Here is a 22,139-nt window from a genome sequence, read left to right as displayed (position 1 = left end):
AACCATTTCATTATCAAACCTAATTTAAGTTCTCTTCTCTGCATATTCTCCGTCGTCAGTTTATCCTCTCTATCACCGGTTAACTTCCGATTACCACCCATCATCGTCAACCTCCCATCTCATATATCAACCACCATCGTCACCTACATCAACTGCCCCTTCTTTATTGGATTTCTCACAAATCGCAGAATGAACACCGGTTAATCGGACTCCGTTTCAAATCTGGTCACCCTTTACCTCCTTTTTTTGCTTATAAAACCCTATCTGGGCAACCTGTTTTTATCTTCATCACTCATACCGTCACCACCACGGCAACCTTCATTCCAGGTCTATAACGGTTGTTACTTGTGGCATATTACTACCATACCATGCTATCTTAAATTTATAAAAATATGTATGATGCAGTTTTTGATCTTAATGCTCTCTGATACAAACCTAAGTTAAATGTTCGTTCATTTAAAATTTAAATGAACAATTCATGAACATAACAAACGTAAGAGAACATAACTAAGCAGAGGTAAACAAACATATATGAATAAACACAAACACATAAACTGATATAAATAAACACTTAAATTAACACAAACGAACAAATACAAAACATTAAGTAGATGATTCATTTAATGTTTCATCTAAAACTGAACATAAACGAACATAACCAAACATAAATGAACCAAAATATATTCAAGTATATTACAAACTTTTTTATAATAAATAAAATTAAAATTCAAAAAAAGAAATTCACGCTATTAAGAACAACAATTGCAAAAAAAAGTATTTATTAACACATGGCTAAAAGCTAGTAGCATGTTGATGTATGTATATTGTTTCAGTATATAATATCTCCTAATATTATAAACATGATCAAATACATTTTATTCTTAACATGAGAACGGTAAAAATCAATTTCCTGTTATCATTAGGTTTATTTTTATAGGTATTTGTTGTTATATTTTATTCGTATTTGCTAATTTTCGATCATGAGACGTTATAAGTATTTGCTGATTTATATTTTGTTGTTATTATTAGATTTTTTTCTTTTGCTGTTATAAGTATTTGCTAGTATATGTTGTTATTATTTTGTTCTTAATTTTGATTCTTTTGTTGTAATTTTTAGGTTTTTTTCTTTGTTATTATAAATCATTGTTTATGTAGATTGATATTGTTTCTTATTTTCTCCTTTTTTTTTATAAATTGGTATTATTTCCTACGTTATCATGTTAAGATTAAAATGCACATGAACCTTCTCCTATAATATTATTATATATTATATGAATATGAACTTAAAACAATATTATATTTCTTTTTCGATGGAGTAGATAAACGTCAAATAATTATGACGGAAAGTTGGAACACGTGAGCCGGAATTAGTTCACGATAGTAAAATACTACTTGTTTAATGAGTTTTTGACTTAATAATATTTTTAATGTGTTCATATAAATTTATAGCAAAACAACTAAATACTATATATATTATAATTCCTATTTATTGATCGATGGAAATAAATTAGTTAGCTTTTCTTTTTATATAACATTCAATTAAACAACTACTAAATTGTTAATTGCTATTCATTATAATGAAATATCCATGAAGTAAAAGTCAAAAAAGTCAACTTTTTATTAATCATGGAAACAATCTCTTACACAAAGTGTAGGACAAGAATGCGTACATCAGATTATGAAGCAATTCAACCCATCCCTGACCCCTGCAAACACTGGAGCCTAATGCACCAGGTTTATATACCGATATAAACGCCTTTTGTTTGTAAAAAAATTAATGATTACACTAAATTATTAAAACCAAAACATGAAGAAACAATTTTGTGTAAGTGTATTTGTTGATAGGCATAACTGAAAATGATATGAAGGTAATATATTGTGCCAAGTATTTGCTCTCATCTTAATGTTTTTGGACTCACATACTTCCTTGTCAAAGTTGCTAAGGTTTTAATTCCATATCATGTTGAAAGTGAAGTTTGATATAAATAGGCATCATTTAATTATTTATACATACTACATAAGATTATTTTTTTCTTTTTTTTTGGTTTTTTGTTCTTTGTTTTTTCTTTTCCTTTATTAAGAGTGTTAATGGGTACAAATTTCGTATGATTGTTACATGTTTGCATGGTTTAAATGTTTGGTTGTTGGAACAAATACAAAGAATCATACATATTTTGAAAATACTTGGTATTATTTAATTTTAGTGTATTATTAGTTATATTATATATAATGGTTAAATATATTATTATATTCTAATAAATAGTTTTAACAAGTTTCAAATAATAGCATTTAGAAATCAGCCACCTCAAGTCGCTCGTGAGTCACCTGATATCGACTCACTAAAACTCTAATTAATTTAAGCTGAAATGAGTCTTGGCACGAGCTCGAGTCTAAAAAAAGTTTATTTAATAAGCATGCTCGAGGTTGAGTTTACTTATTAAGCTCGAGTAGGCTTGCGGACCTAAACAAGAAAAATAACTTTTATTTTAAATTGCCTACATAATATTTATTTTGATAAAAACACTAAATAACATGAATTGTAGTAAAATAAAACTATAACTATAGATAAGTATATAAACAGTTACAAATATAGAAAGTTAAATAAATTTCTTAATGAATAGATAACAAACTCGTGAAGCTTGAGATTGAAAAATTAATCACTAAGTAGAGCTCGTGTTTTCTAAATTAGCAGAGCTAGAAACAAGTGAATCTTAAGCTTAGACAACCTCTGGTTTGGCTTGACCTGTTTACACCCTTACCCATACGAACATCGATACTTGCACGTACAATAAATACCTACAGAAAAGAAAGTGTACATGTTTTAGTATTTACATAATTACACCTTATTGATAGATTAAAGTAAAATACCTTGATTAATCTGATTCTCTCTCTCTCTCTCTCTCTATATATATATATAAAAGGCTATGTTAGAATAAAAACCCACTTGAGTTATGAAAACTCTATAACTCATTCTCAACCACATGTTTTTAATTAAAAATTAAATCTTGTGGTCTACAATTAAAGTTAATAAAAATATATAAAAGTTAATTTACATTTTCTCTTTTTTGAAAACATATATAAAAATTAGTAAAAAATGTAAAAAAAATAGCAAAACATTTTTTTTATGATTTCGATTATTTGTATTAAATGTAACAACATATATTACATGTAACAAAAAAAAACGATGTTACATAGAGTTTTCACGGGTTTTCACAACTTAAGTGGGTTTTCATTCTATACTTTGCCTATATATATATATAAGGTTGGACGTAGTACAACGCATTACTAACATATGAAGTTACGAACTACATAAAATAAAATAAAAACACGGTAGTGCTTTCGTAAATAATGTAATTACGATATAATAATTTTGAACTATCGTAATGATAAAAATGAATATATAACAATTAAATCAAAGACTTCACTACTTTTTATAGCATGAGACTGAAAGATAGTTTTGTTCTTGTAACGTTATTATTATTATTATTATTATTATTATTAACCATAGTGTTATTATTATTACTACGCTAGTTGTATTAGTGTTGTATTAGTGTATTAGTGTTGTAGCTTTACTTCATTACTTTATTATAATAATAATAATCTTACTTTATTATTATTATTATTATTATTATTATTATTACGCTAGTTGTATTAGTGTTGTAGCTTTACTTCAATAATAGTAATTACGATTTAACCATAGTGTGTTATACGATAAGAATGATTTGTATTTATATATTTGTTACGAGGGATAAGGAGACAGGAAAGCGAGAAATGGATAAGCATAGTGATAGAATAAGGAGTAAGCCATCCAATTTGAAGTAAGATGTGGCTGCTTGGCTACTTCAAATACATGATCTTTTAATTCAATAATAAATAAATAGACAGGCACATTGCTTCCAAGCAATAACCTTATCTTTGTTATAATATCACCACAATTATAAGAATATTGAATATGATTATGAAAGGAAGATGATAATAGCAAATATGAGAATGTGTCTCGGATAATCTTTACCCTTACATTTACATGATATATATATTACAACCAACTATACTATTTAGAAGACAAGATTGTATAATTGGTAGACAAGGTCATATAATTGGCCTTTGAAATTTGGTGTCATACAATATTGTCGGCAAAGTTGTCGGTGGTGATTCATAACACTCCCCCTTGGATGACACCATTTCAAAACTTCGGGGTCTTGAAGTACTGCCTCATTAAAAACTTTGCTAAAGGAAAACCCAATGGGAAAAAACTTTAGCTAAGGGAAAAAAAGTGCAGTATATAGCTCCCCCTCAAATTGCAGGTCGTTACATTGTTCGTACATGGCGCATGCCAATATCATGAACATGTTTCCTGAATGTTGCTGTGGGAAGTGCTTTTGTGAAAAGATCAGCTGAGTTGTTGCTGGACTGGACATATCTCATGTCAACCTGATTGTCTTTAATAAGGTCTCGAGTATACTCAAAGTATCTTGGTGGTATATGCTTTGTTCTGTCACTTTTGATATATCCTTCCTTCATTTGCGAGACACAAGCTGCATTATCTTCATAGATAGGAGTTGGAATTCGATCTTTCTCTAGTCCACAATAAATCAATATGTGTCGTGACATAGATCTTAACCATACACATTCTCTTGAAGCTTCATGCAATGCAATGACTTCAGCATGATTTGAAGATGTTGCAATGAGTGTTTGTTTCTGAGAACGCCATGAAATCGCTGTTCCTCCATTCTTAAATACATATCCAGTTTGAGATTTTGCTTTATGGGGGTCAGATAAATAACCTGCATCTGCATAACCAACTAACCCTTCTTTTGAATCGTTAGGATAAAATAAACCTAAATCAACAGTTCCTTTAAAATACCGAAAAATATGTTTAATGCCATTCCAATGTCTTTTAGTAGGGGATGAACTGAATCTTGCCAATAAATTAACTGCAAAAGAAATGTCAGGTCTTGTACAGTTAGTAAGATACATAAGTGCTCCAATTGCACTGAGGTATGGTACTTCGGGTCCAAGAATTTCTTCATTATCTTCGCAAGGACGAAATGGATCATTGTCAATATTGAGTGATCTAACAACCATCGGTGTGCTTAAAGGATTTGCTTTGTCCATCTTGAAACGTTTTAAGAGTTTCTCAGTATGAGTTGACTGATGCACAAGTATCCCATTATGCATATGCTCAATTTGTAAACCAAGACAATATTTGGTTTTTCCAAGATCTTTCATTTCGAATTCTTTCTTTAAAAGAGCAATTGCTTCATTAATTTCTTTTTGTGTCCCAATTAAATTTAGATCGTCAACATACACAGCTATGATCACATATCCTGATGTTGTCTTCTTGATGAAGACACATGGACAAATAAGATTATTTGTGTATCCTTTGCTTATCAAATAATCAGTCAAACGATTGTACCACATCCTTCCAGATTGTTTCAGTCCATACAAGGATCTTTGTAATTTGATGGAATACATTTCCTTAGGCTTTGAGCTTATTGCATCGGGGATTTTAAATCCTTCGGGAATTTTCATATAGATGTCACTATCTAGTGATCCATACAAGTAAGCTGTGACAACATCCATAAGGCGCATCTCTAAATTTTTAGAGACTGCTAAGCTGATTAAATATCTAAACGTAATAGCATCCATGACATGTAACATCCTAAAAATTTTAATGATGAATAAAGGAAGTTATGTTTAGTGATTTCGCGTAATTAATTAATATCGGGTAGGGAGCGGGTCTTGGACGTGGATTAATTGAGATGGGTTAAATGAGAATGGGATTTCAGGGATATAAATACCCCCAAAATCCCAAAATATCTTCATTTTCACCAAACTCCCTAACACCCCAAAACACACACATACACCACACGCATACCGCCGCCGGCCGGCCGAGCCAAGGGAAGAGTCGGGCAGGTCCGAGAGAGAGCGATTAGTGTACTAGCAAGTAAACGAGATCCAAACAAGCCCAAAAAGGTATGATTCTTGATCTTTGAAGTTTAAAGATCCAAGTTTTTTTTAGTGTATAAGCGACCGAAAATGGTCGGGAAGCGTAGTGGGTGATATTGAACCATAGCAAGGGTGTTAAAATCGCTCAAAATGCTGGAAAGAAACCGAACAGCGGCTGTCTGGGCAACTTCGCCTGCATCTGGGCAACTTCGCCTTCAAAGCGATGAACTTCGCCTGCAAGCTAAGTTCGCCTGATGAACTTCGCCTGCAAGCCAAGTTCGCCTGATGACAACTTCGCCTAAAGCCAAGTTCGCCTGATGACAACTTCGCCTAAAGCCAAGTTCGCCTGATGACAACTTCGCCTAAAGCTAAGTTCGCCTAAGGTTTAACTTCGCCTAAAGCTAAGTTCGCCTAAGGTTTAACTTCGCCTAAAGCCAAGTTCGATTAGGAAGTAAACTAAAAATCTAATGAAAAATGTGTTAAGACCCCAGCCAGGGGCTCTGCCCCTTGGACCCTGCTAGGGGCTGCCGCCCCTAGACCCCGCTGCCAGGGGCGCTGCCCCCGGACCCCTGTTCGTTGTGGGTCATATAAAGATAGACATACATTATGAGAAGTGATAGTTAATTGATACGTATACTTGTTATACAGTCAGCCGTGCACAACTGAAGAAAGGAATTACGATTAACGGTGAACGTAACCGTGTTCAGGTGAGTTTCTAGCCCCATTCCTTGTTATGTTTTCGGGGCTGTGTGCATACTTGATGTGTTGTTAATACATTTATCCTAAGTGATAAGTGTATGCCCTATGTGATATATGTGTTATGTAAGAATGATTGCTTGATGGTACGTGAACGATCTTCGGATATTGCACGTACTGTCAGGTTGTAATGCTATGTATAAGGTAAGTATAATATGAATGCTTATGCGTATGAACGTGATAGAGATAATAAAAGAAGGAAATAATGATGTATGGTCGTATGGTTACGAAAAGGGGTACCGAGCCCTAATAATACTCGAGGTATGATGTATGGTTGTATGGTTACGAAAAGGGTACCGAGCCCTAATAATACTCGAGGTATGATGTATGGTTGTATGGTTACGAAAAGGGTACCGAGCCCTAAAAATACTCGGGGTATAATGTATGGAACGAAGAGGGAATCGAACCCTACTAATATTCGAAAACTAGGGACCAGACCCTTATAATATCTGTGATGTTAGGGACCAGACCCTTATAATATCTGTGATGTTAGGGAATCGAACCCTTCTAATATTCGAAACTAGGGACCAGACCCTTATAATATCTGTGATGGTAGGGACCAGACCCTTATAATATCTGTGATGTTAGGGAATCGAACCCTTCTAATATTCGAAAACTAGGGACCAGACCCTTATAATATCTGTGAGGTTATAGAGCGAAAGGCTCTTTAAAACGTATGATTATGTATGTAAAGAAAGTATGAAGGTAAAAATGAAAGTAAAAGCACTTAAGTGTGTATGAAAGAAAGTTAAGAGGTTAAGTATGAAGTGTAAAGAATGTATTGTATGATTATGTGATTAACTAGAACTCACTCAGCGTAGCTGACTTTTAGTATGCACGCAGGTGAGTAGGATGAGACAGCTGGCTTGAGCGGGGACACATGGCAGAAGAATAAGAGCCTGGCATCTGAAGACTTACGATGTTTTAATTTTAATGTTTTAATGTGAAAGACAAAGGACGTTTTGAGACAAGTTATGAAATATTGTAATGTTTTATGAAAGTTTTATATTCCGCGTAAATGTTTTAATTAACTCTGATATTTAGAACTGTGTTTATGAGTAAATCCAACACGAGAGTAGGGTTACCGGTAACGGGGCCTTACATGACAGGAGAATACGTTTCTTCATAGTCAATTCCTGGCCTCTGAGAAAAACCTTGAGCTACAAGTCTTGCTTTATATCTTGTAACTTCATTTTTCTCATTTCGTTTTCTCACAAAAACCCATTTATATCCTACAGGTTTCATTGACTTTGGTGTAATGACAATAGGTCCAAAAACCTTTCGATTGTTTAGTGAGTTTAATTCAGCTTGCATAGCATCTTTCCATTTGTTCCAATCTTGTCGATTTTTACAATCATCTACAGATTTTGGTTCAGGGTCATCATTTTCTTCCATGATATCGCTTGCCACAGAATAATAAAATATATCATCAATATTTTCCATTTTATCTCGATCCCACATTATATGTGATTTACCATAGTTTATTGACAATTCTTTATTGGAATCATTTATTTCTTCCTGAGGAAATGTTATATCATTTATTCTTTCCTAAGGGAAGGTTTTGTCAATCATTCCTTCCTTAGGGTCAGTATCCTTCTCAGAACCCTTTCTTTTTCGAGGATTTTTATCATTTGAACCGATTGGCCTTCCACGTTTTAAACGTTTTTGAGATTCATGAGGTGCATTATTATGGTTTTGCTTGCTTGGAATCTCAACTCGAGCTGGAGCATTAGCAGCTGGTATATGAGATTTAGTGACCCTGTTTATATCAGTAAATGCATCAGGTAACTGATTTGCAATTTCTTGTAGATGTATTATTTTTTGAACCTCTGTCTCACTTTGTTTTGATCTTGGGTCTAGGTGTAACAATGATGGCACACACCATGATATATCTCTTTCTTGCTTTTTCATTTCTCCCCCTAATGTCGGGAACATTGTCTCGTTAAAATGACAATCAGCAAAACGTGCTGTAAATACATCACCTGTTAAAGGTTCAAGGTATCTTATGATGGAAGATGTTTCATATCCAACATATATTCCCAACCTTCTTTGGGGACCAATTTTTGTGCGTTGTGGTGATGCAATAGGAACATACACAGCACAACCAAAAATTCTAAGATGAGAGATATTTGGCTCATTTCCAGAAACAAGTTGTGTGGGAGAGTATTTATGATTTGCACTTGGTCTCACGCGGATTAATGATCCAGCATGCATAATTGCATGACCCCAAATAGAAACAGGGAGTTTTGTCCTCATTATTAATGGTCTAGCTATTAGTTGTAGGCGTTTGATCAACGACTCGGCTAAGCCATTTTGTGTGTGTACATGAGCAACAGGGTGTTCTACAACAATCCCCACAGACATGCAATAATCATCAAAAGCATGTGATGTAAATTCTCCCGCATTATCAAGCCTTACTCTTTTAATGGTATAATCCGGAAAATGTGCACGTAATTTGATAATTTGAGCAAGAAATTTTGCAAAAGCAACATTACGAGTCGATAATAAAGAGATATTAGACCATCTGCTGGATGCGTCTATTAAGACCATGAAGTATCTAAATGGTCCACATGGTGGATGAATTGGTCCACATATGTCACCTTGAATTCTTTCAAGAAACATTGGTGTTTCTTTATCGACTTTTAATGGCGAAGGCCTTGTAATTAATTTTCCAAGAGAACAAGATGTACATTGAGGCATTTTATCTATTTTATGGATCTTTTGACCTTTCAGTGGATGCCCATGTGTATTTTCAATGATCCTTTTCATCATTGTGGATCCTGGATGGCCTAATCTGTCATGCCATAAGTTTATGATACCAGAATCGCAACAATTTTCTTTGACTGCCATATGTGCTTAAGGCATATTTATATATGTATAATGCAAACCAGAATGGAGCATTGGCAATTTTTCCAATATTTGATCTTTGCTTATGATATGCAAATATTTTTCATTATTAACAGTCCTTGACTGAGTATCATATCCATTATGATATATGTTTCTGAAACTCAACAAATTTCTTGTTGATTTTGGGGAAAATAAAGCATTTTCTATTTTGAGCTTTGTACCATTTGGTAATGCTAAATTAGCTTTTCCCACTCCTTCTATCAAGTTTGTAGGACCTAATATTGTATTGATGATCCCTTTTGTTGGTTTCAGTTTATAAAAATATTTTTTAGATCTAAGTATAGTATGCGTGGCTCCACTATCCGCTATACATATATCTTCTCCATTTGTTTGATCTTGTGCTCCGGTGATTTTCATTTTAAATCTTGAAAAATATTAAGAAAAAAAATAAGTGTATAACGAAGACATATGATATTTTAATAAGAACTTTATTTAATTGAAACACAAGTAGTACATGAAAGAGGAACTACATAATTAAAGATAATGAGAACACACTTAATAACTGCATCTAATTATAGTGGTCAAGCAACTTTGTTTCAAAGTTCTACCCCAAAGTCTTCAACGCTCAGCTCAGCATTGATATTATTAAAGTTATCAACATGGTTCACTTCTTTCTCTTTTCCTTTTAGAGAGGCTTGGTACAGTTCACACAGATGTGGAGCTGTGCGACAAGCCTTTGCCAAGTGGTTTGTACTTCCACATCTAAAACATGAAGTGCCATTGTTTTCGGACCTACCAGCTTCATTCCATTTATTTTGGTGGTTGGAATTGGTATTGTGTGGGACATGATAATTATTGGCTCTCTGGTTACGACCACGACCACGGCCACGACCACGACCGTAAGAGTTATTGTTCCATTTGAATGGATGCTTACGATCATTAAAATGCCTTTTGTCAAAATGACCACGTCCACGTCCACAGCCTCGTCCTCGACTTTGTTCCCATTTATGATCAGAATTTTTATGAGAACTTTTGTGAGCAACATGTGCTTCTGGTATTGCTAATGAACTCGTGAGACGAGATTGATGATTTTTCATCAATAATTCATTATTTTTCTCTGCTACAAGGAGTAATGCATTTAGATCAGAGTATCTCTTAAAATTCTGCAAACGATAATGTGTTTGCAAGTTTATATTTGATGCATGAAACGTGGAGAAAGTTTTCTCTAACTTTTCTTCCTCTGTTACGGGATACCCACAAAATTCTAGCTTTGAACAAATTCGGTATAAAGCAGAGGTGTAATCATTTACCCTCTTAAAATCTTGGAACCTAAGACTGTTCCATTCATCTCTAGAAGTAGGAAGTAAAACTTCCTTTAGATGACCGAATCTGCTTTTCAAATCTTCCCATATCATATATGGGTTATCATAATTAAAATACTCATGCTGTAGTAATTCATCAATATGTTTATGGATGAAAACATCAGCTCTTGTTTTATCCTGGTCTGAGCAATCATTGTATTCTTGGATTGCGTCTAACACATCCATAGATTTTAAATGTCTTTTGACATTTGCTGTCCAAGACATATAATTTTCTCCAGAAATGTTGAGTGCAGGGAATTCGAGTTTTGCTATATTTGACATTTTGTTGCTTTCTTGGTTAGGATATAAACGGCTCGTGCTGATAACGTGTTATAATATCACCACAATTATAAGAATATTGAATATGATTATGAAAGGAAGATGATAATAGCAAATATGAGAATGTGTCTCGGATAATCTTTACCCTTACATTTACATGATATATATATTACAACCAACTATACTATTTAGAAGACAAGATTGTATAATTGGTAGACAAGGTCATATAATTGGCCTTTGAAATTTGGTGTCATACAATATTGTCGGCAAGGTTGTCGGTGGTGATTCATAACAATCTTTTCATTTTTAATCTTTATTCCTTCTATTTTATTATCAATTTACACATGTTTAATCCTGATTAATGGAGTGATCAAGTTACTAGAGCATTCATATAAAATTTTACTTAACTTGAGAGCCCATCTTATTTGTTATATGAGAATTAAACAAAAGATTTATTCTCAGTCCCTATAAAAACATTGGGTTAGAATGTCCTTTTTTTATTTATGAAAATTAAGTTAAGTATGTTAAGGTTTTTATGGAATTAAAGCAAACACCAATATAGTTAAATTTTTAAGTATATATTTTTTAAACGACTAAACTACTCCTAAATTCATTTAATCTGTCTATCACAAGGTTTGAGCCATTTACCAAGTTTGTTATCTTTGGCAAAGCGTAACGGTGGAGTCGATTTTATGTCCTATTTGTGGTGAAGATGTGGAATCGGCAGAACACTTACTCATCTCAATATCTCGTGCCAATTTGCACAATTGGTATGGAGCATCATTGTTAGTTGGTGTAAATTCCCATTTATATATGCGTTTTCAATCCGAAATTTGTTGGAACTGCATAAATACTCATGGTTTCCTACTCGAAAAGCAAAGGCATTCCACGCAATTTGTCTCACGACAATTTGGTGTATTTGGAAGGTTAGGAACTTGGCGGTGTTCGAAATGATGCTGGTTACTATCCATGGGAACGATTGGTGAGAAGCTCTTAGCCCTTTGTGGATGAGTAGTCGATCAAAGTGGCTTGGTTTAATGTGGGAGAGATGCCATGAATTTTATTTTCATATGTTGTAAAGATGTTTGAGGCGGGGGGGGGGGGGGTGGGGAGACTCGGTTTATTGGGTGAGATCCATATGTATTGGTGATTAATACGTGTAAAAGGTTTACTAGTAGCTTGCTAGTTTAACCCTTAATTTGTATAAAAAAATTTGGTTAGTTTAAAAAATATGTGCAAGGAGCGTTGTATTAATAAGTCGCTAAAATTGCAAATTATTTTCTTGACAGACAAGAAACACATCAATTAATTAATATTTGTTAATTTGTTATAAAATATTAAATGATTATAAAAGTAGTCTAAGTGTTCGATTTTTGATTTTAAATTGAGTTGTTTTCAATATATTCATTAATTAAGAACTATTATTTAGAGACAGATTTAAGTATCTAAATGACAGATCATTCTTGGATTAAGTTAAAAGCAATTGACTTCTATTATAATTTTCCATTTGATTGTTAAAGTTAAATAAAGAAAAGGCATCTTTCACACCGAAATTTTGAAAGAAAAAAAATATTGTCATGTTTGAATTAAAAAAGAGCTATATAAAATTTTTATTCTTATCTTTTTATTATATGTTTGTTTGTAATAAATCTAATTTATATGTATACTAGAAAATATGTATTCAATGGCCCATTTAGTTATGCTAACTCTAATTATTCTTACTCTCATCGTACAATATCAGAGGGCTTGTTATTATATAAGTATTTAAATGATGATAATAAGAAACCCGTATGAACATTGGGCCAGTTTAGCCCATTTAGTAAGTAAGATATGTTCAAATAACCTGTTTAATAAATGAATCAGATTTAGATTTGTACTATTGTACTAAACTGAAGTAGTGACATGCTATTTTTCTCAATGAATTTACCTCCGTCATGTTGACCTCCGTCATGTTGACCGTGTGAAACGCCGATGCGGACGCAAAATGGTGGCACACCCCCACACCATTTTTACAAACTGAAGTAGTAGTCTAGTAGACAAGTCAACATGTTTAAATTTTCCAATTTAATAGGTTGTATGTTTTGATTTTGTGTCTCGTTTTTTGCTTTTGTTTGTTTTTGAGCTGATTTTCTCTTGTAAGCAGTCCCTCTTTTGGTTTAATAAAATCGGCCTTTCCATAAAAAAAACATGATTAAATTTATAATTTAAATATCCATAACAATTTACAAGTTCAACCAAAAGACCCGTATACAATAATATCAACTTCTTTAAGATTGTAAGTTTGTAACATATATTTGATAAAAATCGACATGTTAACCCATTCTACCAAACCATTTTGACTCATTTTGATGAACATGATTACATAAGTTGTGTTTAGGTTACACGATTTTAAATGTTGTCAGATAAGACTTATGTATAAATCGTCCGGGACGCATAAAAAAAGATAGCAAAATAAAAGAAATTAACGAAAAAACATAAGTCTAACCTATATTAGCCCAGACCGGTTTATCCTTAGAACCGGATATTAACTTTTAGTCCTTCGGCAAGTCGTCAAAGTTCAAAGCGCTTTATAGGGAAGAAATGCTCCTAACTTACAAAATCAGTACTCATACAAATAATAAAAATGTTAACAAGTAGCAAAACACACTTAACACAAATCTTTTTTCTCTTTTAAACAGATGTTTTAATCTTAATCATATATGAACCCTTTGAACTGAAGTCATATATCTTGAGAGAAAAATGGGCCAAAAGATGGCACCCAAAAGCCCGTCTTTCTTCCGGGCCTTCAAGTCAACTCATGGCTTGTGGACCTTGAAACCGAAGACTCTAGGTACGTAATCTTGCGATGTCTTTTGCGGTTTCAGGTGTCCATAGGTCATTAGAAACAAGTGAGGAAATGTTGACCCAAAATAGGCTCCATCAAGATCTGGATGCTGTTAAAGAAACACTGTAGGGCCCGGCCCACATACTAAAAATTATGCAGCTTTCTTGGTTCCAAGAAAGATGCGCACTTTATATTTAAGTTTTGAATTAACTACACGGATGATTCCCGTGGTTGGGCGACATTGCAACTTTAGTCCCCAACTTTGAAAATTCTGAACAATTAAAGCTTTAAACCAACTGTTTGCACGAACGTAACACCCTAAATATTTTAATATTAAAGGGTATTTTGATCATTTCACACTCACTGAATGAAGCAAGTTAACCTCCATCCATTTTAGAGATCAGTGGAGTTACCGGTTAGTCGGTTACGTTCCTGCAAGCAGTTGGTCTAAAGTAATAATTTTTCAAGCTTACTTAGGAACTAAAGTTGCAATATGAGCTAACCACAAGGACAATCCGTGTAATTAAATTATAGTTTAACAAAAAGAATAAAGTCAATAAACTACATGTGTAATTATGTAATTATCTATAAATGCATTTTAATGCAAAAGGATACTATCTTGAAACCTGGATTGTGGGGTGTAGATATCTTCACATTTTGGACAAAATATTTTAACAGTGTTTTGTCTCGAGATGTCGGATTGACCAACAGGAAGACAGGGTTGACCACAACAGTACACTCGCGGGCATCTACCAAACTCTGCATTCTTGTATTTCTCGAGCTGCCAAAAGAGATCATTTATGCCAATTGTTAGTTTTCACAAAAGTACTAAGCTTTATTAATCTGAGATCAAAGAATAATATCATACCATAGCAGCCAACCCTTTGGTTGTTAAGATATATCGTACATGAATAAGACCATAAAGCATCTCTGCAGCTGATTCAAATATCTCATTTTGTTCTTCTGAAAACATATCACCTGCTAGATACATTAAAATTTAAGACAAGTCGAGCTGCATGTGAAATTGAAGTGCAAAAACTAATTCGTAAAGATTTCAAGGAACCAAAAAAAAAAAAAAAGGTTTTACCATGAGACGATTCAGCATCCAGGATCAAATCAAGAGCATACTCATAATAAGGAACTTGACTGCTCAAACCACACAGATTAAAATCATCTTGAATATAATTCTCATCAACTTCACAGAAAAACTCGTTTCCACGCAGGTTGCAGAACCACGATATCCAAGACGTGTCTTCCTCATCTGACCCGCTAACATCCGACTCCTCACTATCTGTCTCGGATTCCTCGACAATCTTTTCCTCTCCTAATACCAAAAAAATAAAACCTTTGTTCCAAAAATCCCATAAAAACCCAATATTTCAAAATTACAAATTGCACATTAGTAATTTTAATAAAAGTAACTTTATATATATAGCAATCGGTTATTGTGGTGAGTTATCAGTAATTTTGCAGCTTACAAAACACTAACAATTGTAGCAAGTAGGAACTGATTAAGACTTAAAACAATAAATATTAACAATTAAGACTTAAAAAACTGATATCGGGAAATCAGTGATATCTCGGTCAAATATTGGTCCAATATCGGTCAAATACAGGTCAATATTGCCGTTAATATCGGGATCAATATTATGACTAATATTTTGCACCGATATTGTACCAAGAGACCGATAACCGATATCGACTGCAAAGATAATTTTACACAATTAATAAAGTAATTATCTTCCACCAATTAAAAAAACCTTAATATAAAGTCAGTAGCAGCTCATAATTAGGGCAAAATCAAACTAACCCTAAAACCCCAAATTGACATTAACTTGGAGATATATAGAATCAAAATTACCTTTGGAAAGCTTCTTATTAGGGTTTGCAGACCTAGAAATGGAAGAAAGCTTGGAGCTTGTGGCATCTTTGCGGTTCAAATTCAATACAAGTCTTGAGCTTGTGGCCGTTGAAGATCGGTCGATTTTAGCCTTGGATCCTGATCCACCTCTCTCCCGGTACATGGTGTTTTGATCAATCAAACCCTAATTCGGGAGTGAAGAAGTTAGGGTTTGGTTTTATGTATGAAACCCTAATTGGGAATGTGAAATTGGGGATTGTATCGGCGGGAACATGTGGGATTGATTAATACAGAGTGGATGGTTTATTTCAGGTGCATGATTTTGGTAGTGATTTGATGGGTTTAGTATTTGGTGATGTTTTCTCAAGTCTTAAATCATGTCACCGGGTTCGGATCTAATGTTTGGATTCCAAATATGCTGACTTGGTCCGGTTTCGATTAGTGCTGTTAATCAAGCTAGTGCTTTAGACCCCATTTGAATTGGGTTTTCGGTTTTTAGGTTGGTTATGAGTTGGTTATAGGAAGCTTTTGAAATCAAAGTGTACAAATAAGGGCGGGTTTGTTGCTAGGCAGGCCGTGTTAAAAGCAGAATCCGTAAAAATTGTTGCCTATGCCGAAAATCAGTATGCATTTATGATCCTTTTGATTTTAATACATTTGGGTCCCTTGCCACAGTTGATGTTGCGTTTCTAAAAATAGTTCGGCGGGTCGTGCACGGTAACATATAGACGTCGAAGAACTGTAGCTTTTGTTTTCAGGATGATCGGATTTGTCATTCAAAGGGGGTTGTGTTGCGGCTTGTTATCCGCTTACCTGTTTCTCTATTGTAATTGTATCCTTTTGTGAAATTATCAATGGTATCGATAACCAATAAATAAAATAATAATAATAATAATAATAATAATAATAAGGAATGAGATTAATACAAAGGTTAAATGAGCATCAATGGATGATTGTCCAAGTTAGAACAAAAATATACTAAATGATGAAAATGACCTTAAGTTATTTGAAAAGACAAACACATTTGTAGTTAGTTGTTTTGTTTTGTAACAATAAGATTCAAAAAGGCTCCCAATTATTGGTTCGTTTTACGGCTCCAAAAGTGTTGGGACAAACATGTGACTCGACTATAAGAGTTGGCGTCTAAACCTTGGGTCTTGGTTCAAGGAGTTAACGTCTAGACGTGTCGAACTATCGAGGCACTCAATAATGTAATCATGTTTGGATCCAAATACTCCAAATTAGCTATAGTGTTGAGTATATATGTTTGTGTTATAAACGATCCAAATATCTGTCTTTTCTTTTATGGAAATCTATAATAACGTTATGAAATGCGTTATAATAATATGTGTAAAATACACGTTTACATGAACATAAAAGAACGTAGCAAGTTTCGTACAGGGTTTATGCGAAAAGTTCTGTAACTACAAGATTCAAACACGAATCATTATATTTGGCTGGAGTCATGTATTTGCATGATTCATTTAAAACAAATAGATAATTATAAATCTCACAAATTTTCATTAAAATTTTATATTTCGTGATGCATAGTGGAGTATTTGTACTTCTCTATCCTGCTTAACGAGTCTAGATGGACAGATTGTAATCGGAGGATAAAACCAAGATCATCGGTTATAGTTAGTTTGGTTTTTTGTTTTTAATATTTTTAAATCACAAAACTCAATCTTTTAAAAACTATATTTGTTGGGGTAGCGGCGCAGCTTGTTGCCCGCTTGCCTTCTGTTTCGATGTAATCCAATAAACAATTAATACGGCAATTATATTTTTACAAAAGTATTATTTTTTTATTCTGTTCTTGGTGTTTTCTTCTTGTTGGAAAAACATTTTTCAGACTTTATTTTTTATGTATTATAAGGATCCAACTCAATATTCGTTGTTTCTTGGTTTCACACCATTTTGTATTTGATAGTGATACGAAGGTGATTTAGAAATGGGCATATTTGTTTTTAGATAATATAAATAAATAGCTAATGCTTATTGAAATACGTAATTTCTGATCTGTTTGGAGTTGTAGAACCCCTATAAGATATGTGTAAAAAAAGCGTAACAGGGCACAAGTAGTGACAGAGAATCATCGACGATTTTGCTAAACTCTTGGATCCAAAATTCATCAACTTGAGCCGTGATTTAGAATTGGACGGCTTTCCTCAATTTTAATGATTTTTATTGATTCAATACTAATCTAAAGACGCGTGAATCATGGATATATAGAATATACTTATGTTTAATTATTTAATTTAGTTGTAAATTTTCATTATTAAATTTTAAAATTTGACAGAATCTTGGTTTTAAAATACACGTCTAGGTCACAGTTTGGACAGGGGGGGGGGGGGTCTACGCATTCTACTACTTGACGCGTGAGTTGTGCATCTAGCAACGGGTAAAACACAATTTTTTACAAAATTTGATTTGAGGTCAGGGGCGGATCCAGTTAACAAATGGATGGTTCCCCAGAACCACCCGAGTTTCAAAATAATAGTGTATTGATATATAGAAATTTAGAGCGAACCACCTTATAAATTAGGAAGGAACCACCCTAGATACAAAAACATGCGCTGGTCTAGTTGGTAAGCTCAAAGCTTAGTAAATCGGAAGTTGCTTGTTTGATTCCATGCACCTTACAAATTTTTAAAACTTTTTTTTTTAATTCAGCCTTATATCAATTTTAGGGTTTCAGGTTCATTTGTTAAATATGTTAATGGTTCTTATTATCTGTTAGTTGTTCTTGATGTTGTTAATTGTTAAGTTATTTGTTAAATTTTAGTTATAATTTGTTAGATTGCTAGTTTTATCGCATTTTTATTATCTAATGAGCTTTGCCCGAACTATCAAACCGTCCCGAACCTCGAACAGGTCCGGAATTTTTTACATCTGACTCTAAAAGTAGTGCACCACTTAAAAAAATTCTTGATCCGCCACTGTTTGAGGCGCCGCCTCTTGTACATTGAGCTTTTATGCATTAGAATTTAGAATGTCTAATATATAACTTTTGAAGTTGTACATGTAGCTAATTTATATAGTAAATCACCTGCAAATCTTATTTGTAGCAAAATTTTATAGTAAAATCCTATGAGATATATAAATAAAAAAAGATTATATAAGCACCTTACACTTCATATACAAAAAGCGGTACTACCATCTGATCTCAGTGTCTTTAAAACCAAGGATAGAATCTATTCAACTTATTTCTAGGCTTGACATATATGTAGGTTTCATCTATAAGGAATACATTAGCTGAATCAAATTGACTGGTGTATTATCAAATAAGGAATACACTAGCTGAATCAAACAATTTGTTAGTAATAATAGCACCATCCTGCTAGAAAGAATCATGAAAGCCTTCATCAGTAACGGAGAGCCTTCAAGGGAGGGGGCTTAAAATTTTAACGAGCGGCAAAGGAAGAATGTTGACAAATGGTGGTGCCCAAATCTTAAGAGGGGGGGTGCCTTTAAACCACAACAAAGCGTTAAGGTACGTGATAGTGACTTAGCACTTTAGCATGGGCTTTAAAGTCCCCCTCTCCACAACACGTAGCCTTACTCATGTCAGTCCGTTGAACTTCAGAACAGAAAACAAAACTTGAAAAACCATTGTTGATAACTTTGTGGCAGTTTTCGCATCATAAACACCAATAGACTAATCATATCTTCATGAGTATAACTGAAATCAAATTACAAATTCACAGGCCTTGAAAAGACACATTTGGCCATAGTCATGGAACAAGCAGCCTGTGCTGATACCCTTCAGCAAAACACCAGCACAATCAAATTCAATGAAGACCATGTTTGAGTCATTCTTAAATATGATTAGAAAACAAAGAAATTGCTTTTAAAGTCTCAGCAAACTGCATAATGTCGAAAACCATGACAAAAGCTTCAAATATGCAAAAATCCTCAAAAAGCATAACTGCTACAAAACTCCACATCAACTTAAAAACAAAACTCATCACTAATCTCTGAAAATCATAACCAAGATTTCATATCCAGGATTAAGAAACATCATGAGCTACATAACTCTTATCTCATGCACCAATAACCTCAGTTGTTTCCGGCACCGTCTCCTCTGCAGGTCGCTCCATCTTTACACCTACATCTTCTGAATAATCACCATGAACCTGTACACCAAAAAAAGTTGTAAATAAAATAAAACAACGGGGCCAAAAGAACTTAAATTATGAGATAAGGTAATAACTTGCCTCCATTAATTTGCCGATGTCAAACTTTGGTGCCTTCAAGATCTTAACCTTGCGAATGAACACATTCTGTAGAGGGTAGATGCTAGACGTAGCCTTCTCAATCTTCCCCCCAATTGACTCGGGGATGAATTTTTGAACCAGTTCTTTTAGGTCACAAGATTGTGCCTCAGTAGCCATTATCTCTCTCATTTTGCGACGGATCTAAAAAAAATGAAATCTTTAACACCACATTTTGACGTTTTGTTAAATATAATTCATCATGAACACAAGTTTACCTAAAAGATGTAACTTTTTGATGCTTACCTGACGAATCTGACTAGATTGTGCATAGCAAGTTCTTTTCACTTGGTTGGCACGCTTCTTGGTGAACCCGATGCAGAACATTCTTAAAGTGTAGTTGTCGGTGGTTTTCACATCAACATGGGCTTCAATCAAAGACTGCCATTTCTTGACGAGTGATCTTAGTTTGTCGGTGGTAAAGTCCATGCCCTACAAAGATGCAAAATGTTATACAAACGAGATTCCAACATCAATCAAACTAAGAAAAACAATGTGTTCAAATACTGCATTGTAATTCATACCCAAAAGTTGGTTAAAACGTTCTTTCCTTGAACATCTTCAGCTCTCAAACGGATCTTTCTGTAAGAGTGATCTTCATCGTTTTGGAGGTCGGCTAGAGAAACTTCAAACACACGGTGCTTGAGACCTTCTGAAGCAATCTGTTGTGACAACAGAAAATGCATATGAAAATCTTTAAAATATAAAAATAACACCGCTCATAGTGCCCAAGAGCAATATTGTTACAAAGCCTAATGCTTTTAAGGTGATCCAAATCAATTAGTCTAAAACATGGGTTTGATAAATGAATTCAAATACGTGCATTTCCTCGAGAAAACGAGGAACTTATCTGTTGTATGTATTAAAAAAATGTATATTCTTTAAAAATTACCACAAACTAATGTTCATAAAACGTGGGATATTGTAGCCCTAATCCTACAACCAAAAACGTCATCACCTTCTATTGCCGGTACTAGAATCACTCAAATCTTCACATACAGTCCTCCTGATTTAAAACTCAACTGTGACGCATAACATTCCTTATAAAAAGTGCACTTCTTCAAGAAAACCTAAGGCATTCTGTTGAAACTTGTATATATTCAAAGCTGTAGCTTTTTAAAATTAAACCACAAACTAAACCACTGTTCTAAGAAATCTAAAATGCGGGATATAATATTGCAGCCTTACTCCAACAAACTAAAGCAGCAAACTTTGATTACCACATCACATTGTTGCATATTCTTTCATAATCAATACCATTTAATTCTATCTATATCATTCGTTATAACTTTCAATGCAGCAAGCTAATTCTCTCAAGCAAGTAACAACTAAATCAAATCAAATTAAATCATCTCACACAATGATATAAAGTATACACTACTCAAAAACCAAATCATTAATATCAAATTCGATGTCACAAAATAATAATAATAATAATAATAGTTACCTTGGTACCCTGAGTACGAGTGACAAGGGTTTTGCCAACATTTCTAGTAGTAAACAATGATGGGGCTTTTATATCATACCAATCCTTCTTCGCAAACGGATCAGCTCTGTTCAACATACATTTCTCATCACAAAATAACAATAATAATAAAAATAATAATAATAAATAAACACTAACGCTTTCTTCTTTCCTCCCTTCTTGCCCTTGGATATCCTCTTGTTCTTCCCGACCGCCATTGTTGGATCGTGAGCTTCAACTGATGAAGGCGGCGGACTCAAACCCTACTTATTGCTTCATCCACTCGCAAACCCTAACGCCATTTATATCATGATTGATGCTAATGCATGTTTCAGATTTGACCCTTACTGTTTCCGCTTCTTTCATTCAAAGGACGGACTTTTATTTCATCTCTTCCGTTATAACTTTTTTACAACCGGAGGGAGGAGTGATTTTACAAAATAAGAAAACTACTAGGGGTGAGTAACTTAACCGTTATAATTGTTAACCGAGCCATGACCGTCATAACCAAACCGATTTTAAC

General features: G+C 33.7%; 2 protein-coding genes across 2 annotated transcripts; both read right to left on the bottom strand.

Moving 5' to 3' along the window:
- Positions 1-13,782: 13,782 nt before the first annotated feature.
- On the bottom strand, positions 13,783-16,067 carry LOC143531896 (casein kinase II subunit beta-1-like). Its single transcript, XM_077027088.1, has 5 exons — positions 15,878-16,067; positions 15,104-15,340; positions 14,885-14,994; positions 14,632-14,797; positions 13,783-14,118 (listed from the first exon to the last, which is right to left on the bottom strand). The coding sequence occupies exons 1-5, from the start codon at positions 16,038-16,040 to the stop codon at positions 13,988-13,990; spliced, it is 807 nt and encodes a 268-aa protein (XP_076883203.1). The 5' UTR covers positions 16,041-16,067; the 3' UTR covers positions 13,783-13,987.
- A 3,688-nt stretch (positions 16,068-19,755) lies between these two features.
- Positions 19,756-21,872, bottom strand: LOC143531917 (small ribosomal subunit protein eS1-like). The gene is made up of 6 exons (XM_077027101.1): positions 21,776-21,872; positions 21,599-21,704; positions 20,676-20,813; positions 20,398-20,583; positions 20,095-20,295; positions 19,756-20,013 (listed from the first exon to the last, which is right to left on the bottom strand). The coding sequence occupies exons 1-6, from the start codon at positions 21,832-21,834 to the stop codon at positions 19,921-19,923; spliced, it is 783 nt and encodes a 260-aa protein (XP_076883216.1). The 5' UTR covers positions 21,835-21,872; the 3' UTR covers positions 19,756-19,920.
- Positions 21,873-22,139: the final 267 nt, after the last annotated feature.

Source organism: Bidens hawaiensis, unplaced genomic scaffold, assembly GCF_021521415.1.
Source record: "Bidens hawaiensis isolate Kalapana, Puna unplaced genomic scaffold, B.hawaiensis_p1.1 tig00009285_1, whole genome shotgun sequence".
Classification (NCBI taxonomy): Eukaryota; Viridiplantae; Streptophyta; class Magnoliopsida; order Asterales; family Asteraceae; genus Bidens; species Bidens hawaiensis.
This window is presented reverse-complemented; position numbering and strand designations above follow the sequence as displayed.

Bases quoted from the DNA above. Each gene is read 5' to 3' on its own strand.
- LOC143531896 (XM_077027088.1), bottom strand. From the start codon at position 16,040: ATGTACCGGGAGAGAGGTGGATCAGGATCCAAGGCTAAAATCGACCGA. The intron at 15,341-15,877 runs GTAATTTTGATT...TTTTGGTATTAG, and splicing joins TAATAAGAAGCTTTCCAAAG to GAGAGGAAAAGATTGTCGAG. The intron at 14,798-14,884 runs GTATGATATTAT...CTCTTTTGGCAG, and splicing joins CCAAAGGGTTGGCTGCTATG to CTCGAGAAATACAAGAATGC.
- LOC143531917 (XM_077027101.1), bottom strand. From the start codon at position 21,834: ATGGCGGTCGGGAAGAACAAGAGGATATCCAAGGGCAAGAAGGGAGGA. The intron at 21,705-21,775 runs GTTAGTGTTTAT...TATGTTGAACAG, and splicing joins AAGGGAGGAAAGAAGAAAGC to AGCTGATCCGTTTGCGAAGA. The intron at 20,014-20,094 runs GCAAGTTATTAC...TTTGGTGTACAG, and splicing joins ACATCGGCAAATTAATGGAG to GTTCATGGTGATTATTCAGA.